Source organism: Rhea americana, unplaced genomic scaffold, assembly GCF_003343005.1.
Source record: "Rhea americana isolate MKP2758 unplaced genomic scaffold, rheAme1 scaffold_210, whole genome shotgun sequence".
In the NCBI taxonomy this organism is placed as follows: Eukaryota; Metazoa; Chordata; class Aves; order Rheiformes; family Rheidae; genus Rhea; species Rhea americana.
The window spans coordinates 1,551,531-1,572,107 of NW_028186259.1; the positions used below are offsets into that span (position 1 = coordinate 1,551,531).

The 20,577-nt window shown below is 49.1% G+C and overlaps 2 protein-coding genes across 2 annotated transcripts; one reads left to right on the plus strand and one right to left on the minus strand.

The window, feature by feature from the left end:
- Positions 1–5,890: 5,890 nt before the first annotated feature.
- Positions 5,891–14,384, minus strand: XKR5 (XK related 5). The gene is made up of 7 exons (XM_085304837.1): positions 14,377–14,384; positions 13,771–14,013; positions 12,412–12,593; positions 11,691–11,900; positions 11,128–11,297; positions 9,774–9,885; positions 5,891–8,828 (listed from the first exon to the last, which is right to left on the minus strand). Exons 1-7 carry the CDS (start codon positions 14,382–14,384, stop codon positions 7,690–7,692), a joined length of 2,064 nt encoding a protein of 687 aa, XP_085160963.1. The 3' UTR covers positions 5,891–7,689.
- Positions 14,385–18,373: 3,989 nt separating this feature from the next.
- DEFB1 (defensin beta 1) lies at positions 18,374–18,919 on the plus strand. The gene is made up of 2 exons (XM_085304867.1): positions 18,374–18,446; positions 18,795–18,919. Exons 1-2 carry the CDS (start codon positions 18,374–18,376, stop codon positions 18,917–18,919), a joined length of 198 nt encoding a protein of 65 aa, XP_085160993.1.
- The last annotated feature ends 1,658 nt before the right edge of the window (positions 18,920–20,577 follow it).

Below are 20,577 nucleotides of genomic sequence, written 5' to 3' on the forward strand. Positions count from 1 at the left end.
GCACCGCGCATCGCGCACCGCGCACCGCGCACCGCGCACCGCCCCGACGCCCACCCCCGGCTGCAGCCCCCCGCGGTCTGACGCCGGCGTGGGTCTGCACACGCCGTGCCTGAGCAGCCCGACGCCTGCCCACACCTAACGCCCCACCCTCAGGTACACCCCAACTCTGACCTGTTTCTGCCCCCACCGTGCACCCACAGCCCGACGCCCGCCGGATCTGCACCCACCCCCGCACGCCCCGCGCACCCGCAGCCCCCCGCGCGCTCATCTCCGCCTCCCCACCCTTCACACCTCCATCTCCCTCCCACTTCCCGCGTGCTCCCGCATCCCGGTCTCCCCCCTCCCCGTGCCAGGAGCTGGGCAGCGTTCAGAGCCGACCACACTTTMTCCATCTCGCTCCCTTTTCCAGTCCCACATCCGCGGGATTTACGGGTCAATAGGATGTGGCCTGGAAAGGGCAGGGTCCTCCTGCGGCCCAGGGAGGACTTTGCTAGCGGCTTGGGAAAAGACCTGCGGGAGCTGGCACGGCCCCTCCGGCAGGCCGGCATCCGCGTGGATCTCTCCCGGCCGAAGATCCCATCCAGTCTGCCGAGCCRGAGGACTTAGAGCGAGGAGGAACCGCTGCTCCGGCGAGTTCGAAGGAACTGAGCCGTCGCAGCCCTGATGTTCAGAGCACGAAGCCTTTTCCTCCAGCCAAGTGCAGCGCAGCAAACAGAGTCCCTGGGTCCTAATTAAGCGGTCCSTCAAATTAAGTAACTCCTGATTAACTTGTGCTTTTTCCCTCCTTAAATGTCCCCCCCCTTGTGTCGTTGCTTAGCCTCAGTGCAATAGGCACCGTGGTGATGCCTGGGCGATGCGTTTCATGGGAACAGTAAATACCCTGAAAAGGGATATTGTTGCAAACCAAAACTGTTTAATTGGGGAAAATTAGTTCCAAGTTTCATCTTGGAAAAAAAACAACCAAACAACCAGCAACAACCTGGGCAAATATATATTTTTTTTTCTGTAATGTCAAAATGTTTTGTTTTAGCATTTTTTGAAATGAATTTTTTGATGTGCCACAAGAAGACATTTTTCCGGGTAAATTTTCTGAGTTAGTTAAGAGGTTGCATCATGTTTGAACCAGAGAAAATATTTTGCCATGAGCTGCACAAAAACAGCAGCCGAGCTCGTGCCTATTTTTCCCTCATCTGCGAGACTTGCCTGCTTCTTGTCCACAAAAAAACCATCATTGCTCAAATACTCAGCTCCTTTCTGTGAGGCTGAGACTTCGCTCTCCTGTCTCGAGGAGGGCCTTACGTTGACTGTTGTCTTGGTTTGAGCCCCCTAGGCCAGCTGAAATCAGATCCAAAAGCCTGGCGTGAAGCTCCCTGGAGTCAGTGCGCAGAAACCTGGCTGCAGAGGAAGGAAGACAAATTCACAGCAGCCCTGGAGCAGAGCTGTTTCAAATCCTTCCTTCCAGCACATTTCCAACCTGACTTATTTTACTCCACCTTCAAAGGATGAGAGCATCCTGTAATTGCATTAAAAATTATGAGCAGAGGGGAAGGGAAGGGCAGCAAAGAAATAATTTTGGGAGGTTACAGCACACAAAAAAACTCAGCAAAATGGCAAAATGCTTTTGAGATCTGACTCTGGTGAGTCCCAGCTTTCCTATCTGTGTCTTGGGGTCCAAAAGGCTCAGTCACAACCAGGACTCACGGAGAGCCTGGACTGGACTGGGGGCAGGAATATGCTGCAGGAAGATTGCTATACTATTTTGGAGATGAAACAACCAGGGCTCTGCATGGATTTACACAGAGGCAAGGCATTTTCTATTTTATTTTTAGTCATTTCCTAATACTTCCCACTGTTTTATTGCCTTCTGAACAGTGCTGAGCACTGAGTAATCTTCTCATCTTTCCTGTCTCTTCTCTGGGTACTAAGAGCTGGTTCAGAGACCAGCTCTCTGGGTGCAAAGTTAGGCTTATTGCCCTCTCCCATGCACACCTTGCAAATGCAATTTCACATTTCAGTAAAAAAAAAAAAAAAAAGCATTTCATCCACCCACTTGCTGCCTGGCCAGAGAGTCCTGGGCAGCATGATGGGACAACCCCGTTGCAGTGCCCGGGTCTTGGCTCCGGCACTGTTTAATTTATGAGCGCAGCCGTAGCCTCTGTTCCTGCCCGCTCGCTCCTTTTTTCCAGATCACCGACGAACAGTACAGCCAGTTCTCCTTGGGAGCCCGCAGGTAACTCCCTGCATTGTCAAAAATCACCGTTCGCCCCGGCTTTGTTCCCTGCCTCGCCACCCTTTTGCAGCCCGTGAGAGCACCTTTCCAGGTGCCCCAGGGACCTCTGCTGAGGGGCTGCACCAGAAATTTTGTTCTGACAGTCCCTTGATATGGGAGACAACCACATGAAAGCCTGAGGAGTAGCTTGGAGTCGTCAGAAGGGGAAGAACCTCTCGGCAGTAGGGAAAGGCCAAATCGCTACTCGCATCACAGGACTGGCCTGGCCAAGCAGCTGCTGGTGGCCTCAGGCCACCTCTGGTCACCCGGCTGTGAATGTGAGTTAGGGGAAGAAGTTGAGAGGGGGGCAGCAGGCACATCAGTGGTGCGGATCTGTATTCCAGGGCAGGTAAGAACGTGGAAGGCCCTCCAAAGACAACCTGAGAGCAGTGGCATGGATATATCCCCCAGCAGGCAGTCTGCAGGTGGCCCTGACCTCAGAGATGAGCATCTCTGAGATGCTGGGCAGAGCCACAAGGCCTAGCTCAGGATAATGCAGCATGTCCAAAAAAAAAGAGCTTCAGGGGAAATGCTGAAAAAGGAGCAGAAGGTTTGGTGGGTTCTGCTCAAGCATTTGGGCTTGTGAGTGACAAAGTGCTGCAGCCCTCTGAGCAGCTAGTTCATTGCCCCCCACCAAGCTGTTTTGCAGCTGCAGTTTTTCTTACAACTTCATGCTCTAGGCTTGGAYTGTCCCAGAACCACATTGCTCCATGGTGACCAGAGCCCTGCAATTTGGGGAACCACAGGGGAGCGACCATTCAACGAGCCTGCAAGTACACAAGCCTGCACAGACCCATTCATGCACCAGCAAATACCAGTTTTCAGCACTGAGGTGGAGACACTTTGAGCAGGTTCTCCCAAACTAGCAGGTTCCTCCACCATACCAAGCATGCTCATTCGGTACTTTTATCACACATGTACCTTTGGATTTGAAGTTGTCAGTCTCTGCACAAGGGGATATTTGTAGACAGCCATATCATCCCTGGCCTCAGCCTGCTGGGCTATTCCTTCGGACCACATCTCCTGTGGTTTGCATTCCTTAGGGCGCGCGCCATTCACAGGTATCAGCCTACTCCAGTATCCTAGAAACCCACATTTTGCCTTGGCACCCATCCATCCCCGCCGGCTCCCATCTGTTCCTGGAGTATCACATAGCAGCGGCAGCACTTCTGCGTGCTCTTGTCCTCCGGTAACCTGGACTTTAGGTGAGCTCAAGCACCCGATGCCTGCAACGACATGTCCGCTTGGTGGCTGAGTGACATCTCCCTCTGGTGGCTAAAGAACGGGGAGCTCTGCAGGGAGGAACATCTCCCCAAAGTGACTTCTGCAACCTGGCATCATGTTCTGGGAGAAAAATGTGTCAGAAACAAGGAGTATCTCCTACTCCCCTYCCCAACTAGATGTGAGAAAGATTTGAGGGATATTTGGAGCACTGATTTGCAGCATGACACTTGCTTTCAAAGCCCCAYGACCACTGTGCATGCTTGTTTCCACAGGTCGGGGTGGTGAGCACGAAGGCAGGCTGCAAAGCAGCACCAAGCAGGAGGAAAGCTCAAATCAACACTAAGCAAGCTGCAAAAATAATCAGCGGGAAAACTTTTGGGGTTAGAAAATGTGCCAATCATGTGGCAGTCTGGTGTGATGAGGCTATCCAAGCACTTACATTAACAGCTCTGTTAAACTGACACAACTTATGCACATGAAAAGCAAGTACAACACTTTGAGCATTGCAAATTTATTTCATTCTCCACCCCACGAAGTTCTCAGCAGCTGCAGTCATCCTACTCCAAACAGGGCTTTAGACTTAACTAGATATAGGCCATTTCTATATGTGGGGACATGGGGGTCAGAGTTGGGATTGTACCTAGCATGCAGTACTTGAACTCCAGTGTGCTCCTCTAGGCTGGAAGTCCTTAAAAACAGATAATTAGGTCTTGATTTCACATTGTCCCAAGGAGAAGTGAATCTCTGAGCCGAAAGGCAGTGAGTATCTCCCTAGCCAGGCGATAGAATCATGACAGTATAATCCAGCACACTGTGTCGGTCTGGGCTGGAAATGTTGGTAGCATCCTTGGAAAAAAAAAAGTGTTATGAGAAGGAAGACCCTCACACCTACATCCCCTAGCAGGACCCTAACCACCAGGCTGCACCAATCATCCTCTCACACTGTCCCTTATGGGGGAAGGCAACAGGCACAAACGGAAACACAGGAAGTTCTGCCTGAATATGAGGAAAATTTTTTTCCTGTGAGTGTGACAGAGCACTGGAACAGGTTGCCTAGGGAGGCTGTGAAGTCTCCTTCTCTGGAGATATTCAAAACCTGCCTGGATGTGGTCCTGTGCAACATGGTGACCCTGCTTGAGCAGGGGGTTGGACTAGATGGTCTCAGGAGGTCCCTTCCAAACTCAACCATTCTGTGATTCTGTGACTTGGTTCCCCCAGGCAGAGGAGCTGAGTCCTCATTTGGACTCAACCCATTGGCGGTATCCAGTCACTGCCTCAGGGGTCAGAAGTGTCAGGCTCTGCAGCACTTGGGTGCACACTCAGGCTCTTTGTGCATTTGGACATGCTCCAAGAAATCTTTAGGAATCAGGTTCCTCAGGAAGGGGTGCAGAGAAGTATACATTTTTATACTTTCTTAAATAGTCTCTCTCACTCTCTCTCTTTTTTTTTTTTTTTTTTTTTTTTTTTTTGTCCATGGGCTAGTTGCATAATGACTATTTCTGTTAGACCTTTCCCTTGTATGGTTAAAACAGACCACTGCAGCGTTAGCGTGAAGCTGTAGGCTATAGCCCTTCCAACCGTTTCCGGATCCTTATCAATTTTTGCAGTTACAGCAAAAACAGACCCATGACTGCTCAAGATAACTCCTGTGAAGTCCTGAAGATTGAGTTGTTGAGTTAGTGCAAAGCCTGTGGTTAGCACAACCCTATATTCACCGGGGTAAATATAGTCTCACTCACAAGTGCAGCAAGGATGACTCTGCAGATCCTCTTGGGGGCATTTGCTTTTCCTACCTCATCTTCCCTTATGATAACCTGCATAGGTCTGAGGGCAGCCCATAATTTGGCTAGCCACCGCTTGACTTACTAAGCATTTGATCTATGTAAGTCAATGCAATGGCACAACCACCAGAACAATCATGATACCTGGGATTACAATGTCCCTATTACTGCCATGCACTATAACCCTTGGGTTGGCAGGTTGTTTTCCTACCTGTTAGATTTCAGATGTTATGGGCTCTACTATCYGCAGCGCATGCTCAAAATTACTGGTCTTAATTCAGTACACATTTTCAATGATTTTTGCAATATTGCCCAATGCTCAATTCCCAGCCATTGCAAGCATCTCACATCAGCTTTGCCCAGCACTGGAGCAACAGAACCGCTGCACGAARGGGCTCATTTGCCCTCACAGCCCCATTCCTGTGGGATCCTGAGATCTCGGGATGTGGAGAAAAGGGTATCAAACTCGCCTGCCTACTGTGTTGAGGTCCCTCAATGCTGAGGTGACCCTAGCTAGAACGATGCTGCCTGCGGCCCCTTCTTCATCATCCCACTGGAGATCTCCACAGGTAGACTGTGTTGGGGCTGGACATGGCTGCAAGAGGAGCGAAGCGTGGAGAAGAGAAAAAGGGAGTGATGAGAAGTCCCGCGTTCATTCATATTTGTGTCCTTTCTTTGCACAGCCTCATCTGGAGGAAGAAAAACATGCCTACCTGATTAAACAAAAAGGTTGATTGAGAGCGGATATAATGATACAATCTAAGAAAACAGAAAAATAGAGTTGCAAAAGTGCAGGTCAGGAAGCTGCGYAGTGCTTACTTGCAAAACAGTGGGAGAGTGAGGTTCAACACCCCCTGTAGCAATGACCAGAGAAGACTTCTGTACGCTTAACATTTCAACCCGAGCACCCCCACACGAGAAGACACAGACAGAGCAAATGTCATTTTGCTTTTTCAAGCAGTACTTATGTATTAACAAGGATAAAAAAAAAAACAAAAAAAAACAAAAAAAACAAGCTAAATTAAAACCTCAGCTTCGTTGTCTTCTGTGCAATGCAGCAAGTGTGCACATAGCGGGGAGCCTAAAACAAGTCAGTGCAATTTTTTCCTCCCTGCAAAGCACAGCCAAAATGCAGCTGTGCTGGAGCTGTAAGGGAGATACTGTACAAAGCTTGAGTCACGCTGGAAAGCAGCTTCACTGCTAAAGTAGAGCCAGTGAATATGGTTTGCAGTGCACAAATCAGCTTGAAGAAATGTGTCTGGTTGGGTCACTTCTGAGAAGCAAATGTTAAATAGTGTTTTTTTTTTTTTTTTAATAATTCATCACATTCCTGTCCTTCCTCCCAGTTTTCCCTGTTCCTTGGCATCAGTAGAGTGTAGACCTCAGTGGGACAGCAGTGCTGCCAGCAGAACAGCTGGAGGATTCTGCCAGATGTGCATCAGCTGGGACCCAAGAGCTTACTCGATGCCAGCCTTGCTAAAAAAATTTCTAATGAGAAAATTTTCCAAAATTTGGGTCAGAATAAATARGATGAATATTTCTTTCCTCTGATCAAGTTTAAAACAATTATCATAAAATCTCAGCCCAGTTATCTCAGAACTTACCTGATGTTCCTATTCCAACCTAGCTACTACTGATGGAGCATCCTTCTTCACCAAATGCTTGAGCCCAGGAGGGGCCAGGTGTCAGGGGACATTTATTTTACCTGTGATTAATTTTGGAAAGTGGGACTGTGAACAAGTAAGCATGACATAGCCTTTTTAAATAATTTGGCATCCTCAGGCTGTAGTTTGCAGTGTAAAGAGGGTCTGAACTCCTGTTTGGCCCCAGTGAATGCTGTAGTCAAATTCTCGAGATGAACTCGATGGGGTTTCATAAATCAAAAGCTTCCAAGCTTTACCTTAGGACTTGTTCTGCCCACAAAGAAGATAGCCCTCCCTCTGAGAGGAAACTCATGATCTTTTTWGTCTTAGGCACTTGTTTGATCTAGAAAGTCTCTTGCTTTGGCCACTCTCCCTGCCACCAAGAGGAAGTGGAGACAGCAGCCAGATCTCTAAGCTGGAGGCAGACTGGTAGCTCATATAAGGCACTTGTTAAAGAATGTGTTTCAGGACATTGTCACAAATATATAAAAGGACAGTTACCTAGAAGGATTGTTATATAAATAAGTTCTATAAATATCCAAAAATAGACTTTAAGATACTTATTCTAACCTTCTGAGTCTCTCTAAAACTGCAAGGTGAAGGTGCAGCAGGACAAAAGGAAATTTCCTAGCGATGAAGGACTGCATCTGCCTGGTGAGATAGGATAGTCTCTATGGGCAGTGGTAGTGTCCTGCTCCCTCTTGCTACACCTTAGTGAGAGAGGTAGTTGCTCCAGTTCTGATCCTGGCAGCTGGTGCAGTAATTTACCCAGTTACTCCAGCAACCCAGATGGACCCRTCCTCTCGGCCAACCCCTGTGGTCCTTGCTGGGGGCCCTTGGGGTCAACCTTGGGGGTAGACGTGAAGCGCGGCTCCTCAGGTGGCTTCACCTTGCTCCTCCCAGCAGGAATCTGCATCCCAGAAGATGGGACACCTCGACGGCTATGCCACCCCTCAAGGGCACCCACCAGCTCCGAGCCCTCCTCAGAAGCACCCACTGTCCCGTGCTCGCTACCATTGCAGAGAGATAAGCTGCTCTGCAGATGGTTGTGGGCATTGGGACCCAAGATTGGGCTGATGTTTGCCATCCCAAAGGGGAAGTCTTCTCCTCTACCACGCAGGTGGGATGGTGAAGGCTGGGGTTCACTGTCTCTTTCCAGTGAGGCCCTTGGTACAGCCATTTCTGACTCCGTGCCAGGGGAGGCAATGCCTCCAGTGTTCACACTGAAGTAGAGAGATGAGCTCTCACAAGCCTCAGCTGGGTCCGAGCTGTTGGGAAAGGATACGGCAGGGTGAAAACCAGGCTCTTGCCATGCTCCAAGCCTTGCAGCATTGCTGACACTCAGGGCATATTGCGTTATGGGCTCATGGTCCTCTTGTGACATTCCTGCAGCACCGGGGTTTTGTTTGCTGCTTCTCCTATTCCCTGCTGCCAGCMATTTCTCATCAGTGAGATCAGGTTCAAAACCCAAAGGACCCACTTCCCTTGGTAGGAGGGTAAGGTTTGCCCCGGGCTCAATCCTGGAGRGTTTGCCCAGCACCAATCCTTCAGGGTAAATCTCTCCCACGCCACCATCTCCAAAAGTTGCRTTGATCTTGGACATATCTCCTGTCTTCAAGGCCAGCTTTACCAGCAACCAGTGGTGATGGCTTGTCCAGTCGTCCTCTGCGATGTGCCCTCTGGATTGCAGGAGTGACAACCCGTTCTGGTTCCTGGAAGCCATCTCTGTCCTTTCCATCACCAAGGACTCCCCAGCTCCCCAACTCGAAATTCCCAAGCTCTGTCCTGCTTGGGAACCAGCTCCATCATCACTGGTGGCTGCAACACTACAAGATTTATCCAGRAAACCTTGCCAGATCTCTGTGGACTTGGGGTGGAGCAAGCTGTAATAAACCGCTAGAGCTGCAGTGCCTGGAAAAGAGCAGAAACGTATCAAGGGACCCTTCTTCCAGCATTTCAGTGAGGTGTGTAAGAGAAGCAAGGCTGGATCTTACTCAGAGGGAGAGCATGGAGGTGGAATTAGCTTCTATCTTGGACCCCATCAGAGTAGGGCAATGCACTCACCAAACATTGGAGCAGTAAGATCCAGGTCAGCATTTTCCATGAATACCACCAAACTCTCACAAAAGATAGCCAGCCTAGCGTCCTCCACAACGCAATGCACATCTAGACCTTGATGTGAAACCACCCCAGTCCCAAAGCCACTTCTGACAAAACTGTCTCCATCCCTTCTCCAWCACAGACCAAAAAGTCCTCTTTATGGACACAAAAAAGCTTCTTTCTTTACATAAATACTCCCAGTCTTTGGAAGAGAAGAGGGGTGGGAGAAAGCCGCTGCAGCTCTGCACAGTCCCCACACCAGCACATTTCCAAAACATACATATCCATACAAACATTACCACTAATCAGTCACAAGCCACTTTCATATTTCATCAGTGCATGCTAAAATGAAAACACTTCCACGCAACATTCCCTGTATTATACCACTGCTGGCACTGTTTGCCGATCACTAGAGATGGAGCATCAAAGGCATATGCTTAGAAAGCATGCAGATAGAACAGAACTGCCTAAATTATGTTTGTTGGCAGTATCGGAGACATTTGGCTACATCTCAATCGTTTTTACAAACCTCCCTTTCCAGTGGTGGAATTTTAAGACACGGTTTTAGAAACAAGAAACCTAAGGTGGATTTATGCCTTATAAAATAAAAATAGCAACTTCAGCTGCAGGAAAAAAAAAAAACGAATACTATGATGCAACTAAAATCACCAATGATGATGATTTGCTTAACTTGAAACATGCCATTCGAGGCTATCTGCATCCCTTGGTCAGGCTCTAAAAATCAGTTGATCTCACCTATTAAAAACCCGGACGAGACGGCCCCGGTCAGACGCAGGCTATTCCACAGCTCCACCTGCAGGAACTCGGTGGCCAGCAGCAGCAGGAGGGTGTTTTCCACCAGCATTATCTGCAGAGCCGAGGAAGGAGAGATGTCAGTTGTGTCCTAGTGGGCTTCTGAAGACATAAAACATCCAGTTTCCAGCCTCTGCCTATTTAATTTGCACYTGTACTTCAAGCTCCCTTTTGTTTCAGCCTTCTCTACATTCAGGTGAAGTTTCTCTGGTTAWTAAAAAAGGGAGAAAGTTTCCACAGTCTTTTTCTTTTACTTCAAAGACTCTGCTGATACCCTGTCAAAAGCACTGGGAGCAACTGCAGGTGCTACAGTACAAAGCCAAACTCTGTAATTCTCAGTAAAATAGCAGCAGTCAGTATTTAAAACTGGTTGCTGAACCACACTTTCTGCAAGGTGGCTTGACCTTTTTTCTTTTCTAAATCTCAAAAAATAACTCCAGCAAAGCAGGATGACTGCTCYGATGAAGTCCCATCATTATTAAGACACTATATGGTTGCTGCTATGAAATAAAGCCAGAGCAGAAAGTGTATCTCCTTTGCTGACGGTACGGTTTGGGGAGAAGTGCTGGGTCCTTAGCAGGTGGCAATGCAAATGACAAGAAATCAGAGTCTGAAAATATCTCAAAGGGGAAACCGCTAGAAAAGGCCCCCAGATACTTGGTGTCAGGAGAGGTGCTTGTTAGTTAACCTCCAGGTGAGAATTTTTGGATACCCTCCTGTTTGGGCTGTGAATTCCTGCTCTTGGAAACTGTTATTAGCCAGTCTGAAGCCTTGGCATGTGCTGAACGGGGTCAAAAAAGCAAAGCCAGGATTTTAACCAGGCTCACAAGGTTTGGAGCAACTCAAGGATAAGTTGGACTTCCTGCACCAGCTGGCTGGGGCACCTAACCGGACACTCTCCCAAGTGCATCTGCCCATTTTCGGCAGCAGGTATTTTCAGAGAGGTTAGAAGCTGCTGTCCAGAAAACTAGCCACGTACATGAAAATATGTGCAAGTTAACGTCAGCATCTGGGAGTGGAAGCTCTCAGGAAGGATCTGCTGACACATTGCTAGTCTAAGCAGGAGATGATGAGCTGGTTTCCCTGAATATAAGGCGTGACTGCCTCTACTAATACCTTTCCATCTGTGCCTGACAGTGTGGGCCACATTGTAGGACGCTCAGGAGAAAAAAAACATCATCAACAACAACAACAACAACAACAAAACCCAAAGCTCACTACACACTCTGCTAAAAGTCTTCAAGTTTCACTTACCTTCCTGTCCGCATGCAAAATGCTGAATAGATTGGGCACTTACCACATAAAACACAGCCACTCTGAGCTTGGAGGGACCGGGACAGACATTAATGTAGCAGAAGACATACACAGCTCCCAGCAGGCAGTTGAACAGCCTCCAGCGGCAGGACGGTGTCACGATGTCTGTCTGCTGAGACACCAGCCAGAATGACATGACCAGCCAGTGGACGCCTGTGAGGGGAAGACACAAGAGAAAGAAAATCTGGTGAGCTGCAGGTGTTGCTAGCGTGTTGTCATGCTACAGAGCACTCTGAACYATCACGCATCTCCTTCATCAAAGCAGGAGGGTCAGGTGTACATGACAAAGTGGTGGCAGCATCTCTGCTTRATAACACTCCAGGTGTCAGGCAGCAACACTGGCCCAGGAGAGCTTTTGCTGGCTTTCAAGGAGAGGTGGAGGTACAGAGAGAGCAAAAGAGCTGCCAGACATTGCGTCTGCACCAAAGGGCTGTGTTATTGTAAACACAGCAGGTGGGATGAGGCTGTGCCAGGTACCCAAGTACCAGGAGCATCTCTCTGGCCGAAAGCAGGACACGACGTATGAARGATGAAAGCTGATCTTACCAGCCACGGCAAAAACCCAGAAGGAATATAGCCTGGCAAAGAGCACCARAGCCAGGACCCTGGTCCCCAGCATCCCTGTCCTCCACAGGAGCAGGCAGAGGAGGGCCGCGGCTGGCAGGTAGAGGTGGCCCGGCTTGAGCAGGCAGGCGAAGCGGCTATAGGAGACCAAAGCCCAGGCGAGGGAGAGGAGGGACAGCCCAGCACTGACACCTGCAAAAAATATTTTGACGTCCTGCTGAATGCTTTCTGGTCTCCACCACGTTCTCACCCTAGCATCTCCCTGCCTAAATATCATTAGACATGCAATGCACTGAGATTCAAAATACGATTACTTTTGGCAGTTTCTTAAGAGACTAAATATCTGCTGGGAGGTTCCTGAGAGCCAGCATCCACCACATCCTTGAGGAGTACCAGCTGTACAGTGGCCCATGTGCCATGGGCTGGAGAAGTGTATAGATAAATGTGGTGTGGCAGAGGGACTCAATATGCTGAAGTTGCAGCTGCATGGTAAATTATAAAAGACAAATCCTCAGATGTGCAACAGGCTGGGCTCCAGCAGTTACTCTGCAGCTCAGTTACTCTGCAACACTCTCCTCCATCCAGAGCCTACCCTGCTTTGCATCCTGCCACGTGGGAACAAACAGCATCCACTCAAATGTGGCATCATCTACAATTGAGAAATATTCTTTTTTTTATCTCTGCTTGGAAATTCCCAGCTTACCAGGGAAAAGGCCTGTCCAGTCCACGGCCACGAAGACATATGCCTGCAGCAATAGGTGAGGCAGGCTCTGCAGGAGGGCTTCCAGGAGCCGCAGGACAGATGCATCCCCTTGCTGCATGAGGAGCTCCCCGGTAATGCCATTGCCCCCCGCTTTTGTTGCCAGCTGCAGAACATCCCAGTACCTGAAAGAGTTACAAATGCCATTAGTGCGCTGTGCAGCAAACAAGTCAAATAGGCTCCTTGCATGCCCACAGAAATGGAATTTACTTTGTGGGTCAGCCTTTCGGCAGTGCTTACTCGAAAGCAGCTATTGCAGTGAGCTCCATGCATGTCAGTAGAGCCAATATTGTCCCCAGGAGCCAACTGCTCTAGCAATGCACATGTCTACAAACATGTCCTCACTCCTGCCCTCCCTCTCCACTGAGCGAGGTTCCCCCTGCAGCCACCTTTTCCCATACAATCATAAACCCTCCCCATCAGGACATGTTTGTATTGCAGCTTCGCTGAGAAATGACAACCTGCCTGCACATCTTGCATTCAAGTAAATGCTAATGCTCAGTGACTCCAAGTTAAACGGTGAAACCTGGTGCATGCTCTCAATATGAGTTACCACCTTCAGAGGTGGGGAATCCTCACCTAAAATGAGTGCAGACACCTCCTCCCCCACGAAGGACTGCAGTGATMGCCCAGCCTTCATGCCGAGCATCTGCTCCTATCTCTGCCTCCCAGCTGGGCTACACCTTCCCCAGCCTGACGCTCTGACATTCCTCCATCCTGCCACCAGCTCTCGTTCACCTTTCTCCATTTACAGAAAGGCTGTAGAGCATTTAGGCTTTACTGGAGATTCAAAGTATTGAATGAAGTGCAAACTATAGCTCCTAGTTATTAGCTAAACATCACAGCTCAAGCAACAGGTTAAATAGGGATAAAAGCAAGATTTAGGGTCTTCTACTACAAATGCATGTGTACACATCCACTGTTTTTTTCTAGTAAGAGATGTAGGAGGTCAGAGAGGATAAAACTATTCCCAGAATTAGTACCAGGACATGGAAAGGATCATGCAAAGACATTTAAGATAGGGAGGAGGCACTAACTGCCAGCCAGACGCCCAAACTCACCAACTAAAATCTCACACTATCCTTAATTCCTCACCTACAACATCATTCTGCAGAGAGGAGACTCAGGAAGTCCTAGGAAAGCCTAGTGGCTGCAGTGCAAAGCATCTCCTGCGTAACCTGAGGGCCAGAGYCGCTGCTGGTCCCTCCAGCCCCACATTGCACAGAGTAACTAAATAGCAGTTTATCCTTGAAACACGGGACCAACAACGCAGCGCTTGGGTGCCTATGGCACGTTTCTCACCGCTTCCAAATCCCCAGCTGCAGTACGTGGAGCACGATGAGCGAGGGGCAAGGCTGGTGCCCATCAGCCTTGAACCAAAGGGTGCTGAGGAGCTGGGCTGCGTAGCCAGGCACCAGGCAGGTCACAGTCAGCCAGAACCAGACGTACTGCTCAGAGAGGAGATAGTGGACGATGGTGCAGAGCCCTGGAGAAACGGAGAGATGCAGCTCGAGGATGCCGTGGCCAGCGACCCTTCTCCAAAAACTGCCCCAGTAACAGCACTGGAGCRATGTAGCAACGCAAAACTGGGTGCRRGCTGCAGAAGCGYGGGTTCCCCGCCGYGGCCGCGGAAGGGTGAGAGCTGGCCGGTCGGAGGCCCTGCGGCCGCCGGCGAGTTRCGGCCCCCGGTTTCATCTCCAGCTTGCAAGCGCTGGGGGCAGCAGCTTGGCAGCTGCGCGGGGCCAGACTCTGCCTGCGCGCGAAAGGGCGCAAAATAAGAAAAAAACATAATAAAAAGCGCACAGCCCTCTTTCCCGCGCGCAGCCCCGCGCAGGCGGCGCGCAGCCCCGCCCCGCGCAACCTGCGCGCAGCCCCGCGCGGCAGCTCCCGTCCCCCGCGGCCACTCACGCGCGCATCCCTCCGCCGCCAGCAGCGCCAGGCAGAGCCCCGGGAAGGCCCCGCGCATCCTGCGCGCCCCCTTCCCGCAGGGGCTGCAGGGGGAGGAGGAAGAGGAGGAGGAGGAGGAGGAAGGGGAAGGCGGGCGGGCGCCCTGCCCCTGGGCGGGCGCCGGGGCCGGGCTGCCTCCGTGCCCGCCTCTGCGCCGGGCTGGGGCAGATGCGCGCAGAGCCCCGCGCTTCCCCTGCTCGTAGCCGGCTGCCCCCCGGGGGCACATGCCGGGCCTCGGCCCGTCGGTGCATCGCCGTGGACCGACGCTGCACCGTCGGAGACCGCCCAGGTTAYGGTGCACTTGGAGGTTATCGTGCGTTTGCAGAAGTTCATCTCCAAAGCTTCCGCGTTATCCTGCATTTGCAGAAGCGCACCGCCAAGCCTTCCACGTTAGGTGTTTGCAGAAGTTCATCCCCAAAGCTTCCCGGTTACTGTGTGCTTGCAGAAACTCCCGCGGCAAAGGAGCAGCTGCTGTAGGGATTAGCACTAGCTGGCAGCTGGGACGTGATGTTCAAGTGAAGCTGCACGTGAATTCAGGCGCTGGTTTTCCCACTGAAGAGATGAAGCCTTTGTGAAATTCCTGCTGTTCATGGTTGCAGGTGCCCTTGGGTGGACGGAGACTTGCTGCAGACCTGTCTTACATGCTTTTTAATCATCAGCAYTGCAGTCTGCATCCCAATTTAAGCTGTGATGAGAAGCATGTGCATTTTAGAAAATAAATCCTCAGTGAGTCACTGCAAGAGAGGCCAGGAAGGGCTGTTGAATTAAGTCCAAAAATCAGCCAAGGTTTTATCAGTGGGGAGAAAAAAAAAAAAAAAAAAAAACTCTAAATGAAGCTCAGCTGCATTTCTGGGCTTGTGGTTTACTTCTCATGGGAGAATCACCACCAGCTGATGGTGCTCAATCCATGAGCACTCATATATGCACTTCTAGAAAATGTGAGAAAAAGAAAATGTGAGAAATTTCCCTAAAAGCAAGGACTATTTAAAGAAAGTTTGCTTTGTATTTGTCTTATTTCTCCTATTCTTTTCATAGGGTATGGCCTCTGACCATTAATGAAGACAGCTGACCAGGCTATGTGGACCGTTTGTCTGATCAAGGTGGTTATTCTTTCTCCAAGAAATGTCTTTCCCCAAAATTGCTGGTAATAGTAGCCCTTGCCATTTGTGGTGATCTTAGCAGTGGCTTACAGTGGGATCTTCCAGGAACTTTCCTGTTGCCAAGAGCCAATAGCAATAACCAAGGAGCTAGTGAACCTTACAGCATAGGTAGAACAGCACGTGTGTAGGTATAATCCTGCCCTTAGACAACAACAGAACTGGATTTAATGAGATAAGCAGACATACATTCAGTTACTCACACAGCTTTGCTAGCCCAACTTTTGCAAAATCATATACAAGGCTTCCAAGGCTTGTAAGATCACCTGGGTTGTCATATGTGTGTGGCAGTGCTTCTGTATGTGTTTCTAGTTGTTTTTGGGGGGAAATTTTAGAGTGCTTCTTTGCAACCCTGGAAACTAAATGCACTTTTTGTTTATTGACTACAATAGTGCCTATCCTCTCCGTGCCCTGCGCCGCTCTCCTCTTCAGTATTTGCATGTGATCAATGGACCAAATATGCTGTTTCTGCTCAGAGGCACATACATGCTGTTGAAAAGCAAAACAAACTGGTGATTTGGTCAGACAAGTGGCACTACCAGGGTCTCTCCTCTGCCTCCAGTACTGATTTTTGCCAAGCATGTAAGAACTTTGTATTTTTGCAGTTTCAGCTCTTCTGTTTGGATTTAAGTGGCCAGTGGACTGAAAAATTGCAGTGGTAGGGAAAGACTGACCAACAGGCATGCACAGTGCAGTTGCTCACATGTGCTTTCCGTAAGCAATCAGGATGAAATCAAATATTGCAATGTTAATTGATGATGTTACTGGAAAAGGTGAATAGATTCAACTTAACACATTGTAGGTCTTGCCATGGGCTGTCTCAGTGACCCAGCTGAAGAATAACTGGGATAAGGCCTGGAAAACACAGCATGGCCTCCATCGTCCCTTGCATCGCTCGAGTGCTTCCATCTCCCATGAAAGCCAGTGGAAAGACTCAGCTTTCCTGGGTTCAGGTCTGGTAACTGCACAGAAGCGTGTCCAACTTGCGAGCAGATCAGAAGATCACTGAGGCAACCGCTCAGCAGTCCAGCTGGTGTYGATAATGCCTGGAAAGTCATACACCATGCAGTGCCTGCTTTTCCTCTTGTCCTGCTGCCATGTCTGTGTTCAGCAAAGTGGTTCATTAATTAAGGATATTAAACTGTTGAGCCTAACTCAAGCAAAGGATTTTAATGAAGCTGGGGGTGTAAGAAGGATGCAGGAGCCAAGAAAAGCACCACTGGTTGCCTCTCAGCCTTGTCCTCCACTGATTGCAGCAATAACAACTGCTAAGACTGACCAAGCCAGAACTTCTGGGTGAAAAGCATAGCTAAACCTCTGATGGGCAGCAAAGCCTCTTGTTAGTGTGGCGGATGGGCTGCGGAACAATTATGAAAATCCAGCAGTGAGGAAGCTACAATGATTCATGCTGGTGCAAGGTAGCATGACCCTTCATGTCGTCCATGCAAGGCATGTGAATCTCATCATCTCATCCCCTCACCGCCCTCATTAACTTTTCGAGGAAGAAACCACCCTACAGAGTCCTTCCAGGCATTTTCTGTCTCACAGTGACTGCTGACAAAATCTGGCCCTCATTTCAAAAGCTTTTCTCAGAGCCAGGCTTTCCCAACTGCCATGCCACAGGAGGCATGACATTACCGAAACAAGGCCCTTGACTGAAGGAGAAAACCAACGTAGGCACCTCTGTTCTCCTACGCAGAGGAACAAGCAAATGGGAGGAAGATAAAGGCAGTGAGGAGGAGATTTCTCCTGGAAAACGGGAGAGAGACATTTGGAGATTTCATGGAAAAAAAAGGCCATTAGATCATCTGCATCTGAGGCCAGAGACTGTTACTTGGTAGTCTGGGTCTAATAATCTCTGYTTGGCTAAAGCAAGCCTTCCAGAAAACTATTCCCAGAGCTGAGCACCCTCCCTGGTTTCACCGCCTACTTCAAATTGCTGTGGCTGCCTTCCAGCCACTGGTTTGGCCATACTTTCTTCCACTGGTTTTCAGAGACCTCGAACCTACTAAAAAGCCACTCAGGACTCAAATGAAGCTACCTATACCTTGTGGCAAAGTCACCTCTTCTTGTTTTCTTCAAACACAAATGGAGGTCCCTGGCTTCTCTTTGCAAAGCTTCTTTCTCCAGTCTTGGCATGATTTTTCTGTGACTCTTTGCTGTGGATTCTTATGTTTTAAACCTCTTTTAAAATAGGAGCACAGGAGGAGGTTGCAGAGTGCYGTTAGCTGCCCTGCCAGAGCTGCACAGAGAGAAAGAGAGAAGGTCTTGGTGGGCCTGATTCTGGATTCAGTCCATCGCTGACTCCAGACGRGGCTTTGGGTAATCCTTTCTGCATCTTAAAAGAGAATAAATATTCTCTTCTATTTAAAAAAATAATTTCTAGAGGCAARGATGTGTTTTATCAGGAGTTAAAAGAGTAAATTCTTGAAGTGAACAGGGCCCCGTGCATGTGGCCATAGGTCTAGTTAAATACAGCGTGCAGCTGATGATTGCTGAAATGTCTGCCTGTCCTTGCAATTTGTTGACGATATGGTGCTTGGGATAAGGCCAAGGGAATTAGTAGGTGTACGTGTTAAAAGGATAATCTCTCTCAGAGCTGGGGCATGACATAGTATCTATCTAAACAAGAGTGCTTTTTAATTACAGGTTGCAATACGTGCCTTTTAAATATGTTGTTTAGATCCAAATAGGATTGCYAAATCCCTGCAGATCACACTCATCAAGGCCTTATAAATACCCGCTCTTTCCTTTTTCTCATAGTGTCTCTTGCTGCAGTAGCTTTTGGGTGATGCTCTGCAATGTCAGCTAAAGCCATGAGGACATTCTTCCTGCTTCTTGCTCTTCTCCTTGTAGTGTCTCAGGCCTCTGCAGGTAAGTGTAAAATCAATCAGGGCATCTACAGGCATTTTTTGCTCTTGGGAAAAAAAAGGAGTGATACCAAAAGCAGGTAACAGACTCCGTCTGTGTGGAGCTCGGCATTCAGCCTTCCCATATAGCATCAGGAAGGCAAAGCCCCATTAGTGGGTGCTAAGGGGAGAGAACATCACAGYTGGCTACTTGTAAGCACTTCCAAAGCTCGACCACAGGTTAACGGTCTGCCTGTGATGCTGCTTGTTAGACAAGCCTGGGCCAATCTGCTATCACTAACCCGGGGTCAGGGCTTCTTTGCACATGAAAGTCCAAAGAAAGATGCTCACAAACTGTTTTTCTCCCTGGCAGTGTCAGACACTGTTACGTGTCGGAAGATCAGGGGCAAATGTTCATTCTTGATGTGTCCCTTCTTTAATATACCCACTGGTACCTGCTATGGTGGACTAGCAAAGTGCTGCAGACCGCTCTGGTGAGCCTCCATGGTCCTGTGGATCAGTGGCTGTGACAATAGTAGCATGGCATGATCCCTCCTATCATGGGCACACCATCACCTTGGACGCTGTCTTTTTCCGGAGCTGGTGGAGGTCACTTCTGCACATGGCTRTCTGTGCCCTCTTCAACCGTGTCTGTGAAGTCACCACATGTTGCCTCCACATCCACGGGGCCCTGTCCCTCTGCTGTCACCAAGCCTGAGTTGAACTGTCAGTTTGAAACCTGGGAAAATTCTCTTTCCTCGCTTCCCAAGTGGTGRTTTGTGGTGTGAACTAGGTAAATTTCCTCCTTTGCATCGGAGAGARAGCATGACATGTCTCATGCAGTGCMAAAACAGACCTTCCTCATCCTGGAGAATKCCCTAGCTCTTAAATTAACCATGCCTGTGGCCACAGGATGAGTCCCTGGTGGATGCAGTGTTCCCAGATGTGTGATGGAGAAATATGGCCTTCTGTGCTAGCCACAAATGAGACCCYAGTGGCTACACCTGGTTTCTAACCTCCTCTCACCTGAGGAGGGTTCCCGTTATGGCACTGTTCCTTCACCTCATTCAAGCACATTGGAGGGYTGGTGCTAGTCAAGGCCGATAGCTGATAGCACAGAACTGAAACTTTGGGGCCCTCCTCCAGCTCCAGGACTTCAGCACTGCATTTGCTACCTGCTAGTGCTACCATTGAAGGGGCAAGGGGCAGTGTCTCACTGCTTCCCCCACAGCATTTCTCCCATGCGGTCTCCTGCCTGCAGTTCTCACTTGCCTTTGTCCCCACTAGCCAGGSGGTGAGGTCCCAGCTCTTCTGGCCAGAGCTTCCTCTCCTTCATGCCAGTGAGTTGCCCCAGGGAATGGAGAAGATATTTAGGAATATCTTGATAACTATCACTTTCCCATCTCCTCTATGCAGTACATCTGTCTTTCCTGAACAGATGGATAAATGTGAAATATAGCCCTCATTTTCCTGTCTTCACTGTAGGATCCCTTTTCTTCTCCGTAAGTCTATGTATTCCCCCATCTCCACTTCTCAGTAYGTCAAGAGAAGGTCTGTTATCTTCCACCTTTCCCATCCTGCATCCTCAGAAGCAATGGCCTGGCTTGGCCATCCGTCCTGCTTCCCAGAGGACAGCTGGGTGACCTGGTCTCTGTCCCTGCTCTCTTGGGGGTCTATCCACCTTCTTTCTTTTCACCTCTGTCATGACAGAGCAAAAGCTGGAAAATGAAAGCTTCAAGGATATTCTGCTGTTATCYTACAGACTCTGCAAAGTATGTCAGCCTTCCAATACAGAAATAGTTTGTGCTCTTTTTCTCTCCTTTCTCTCCTTTAACATGTACGTGCTGTGTCCAAAGATCCTATGGTTTGCAAACTATTGTTGTTTTGTGTAAACATTTACTCGAACACAAGTAATAAAGGACTTTAAACAATTTGTTGGTATTTGTGATATTTTATTTTAGTGGATTCAATCTCCTCAGAAGATTGGCCTGCCTGTTTTGAGGGGAAGAGSAGAGATTTCCTAGGCYTGCTGGGGAACTGGTGGGAAGTGAATATGTAGGAGAAAATTCWTTGTTTTGAGACCAATGGTCAGATCAGAGGTTCACTGCCTCCAGTTTTGTGTGATGATTACCTCTCTCAAACTGAACTACACAGGT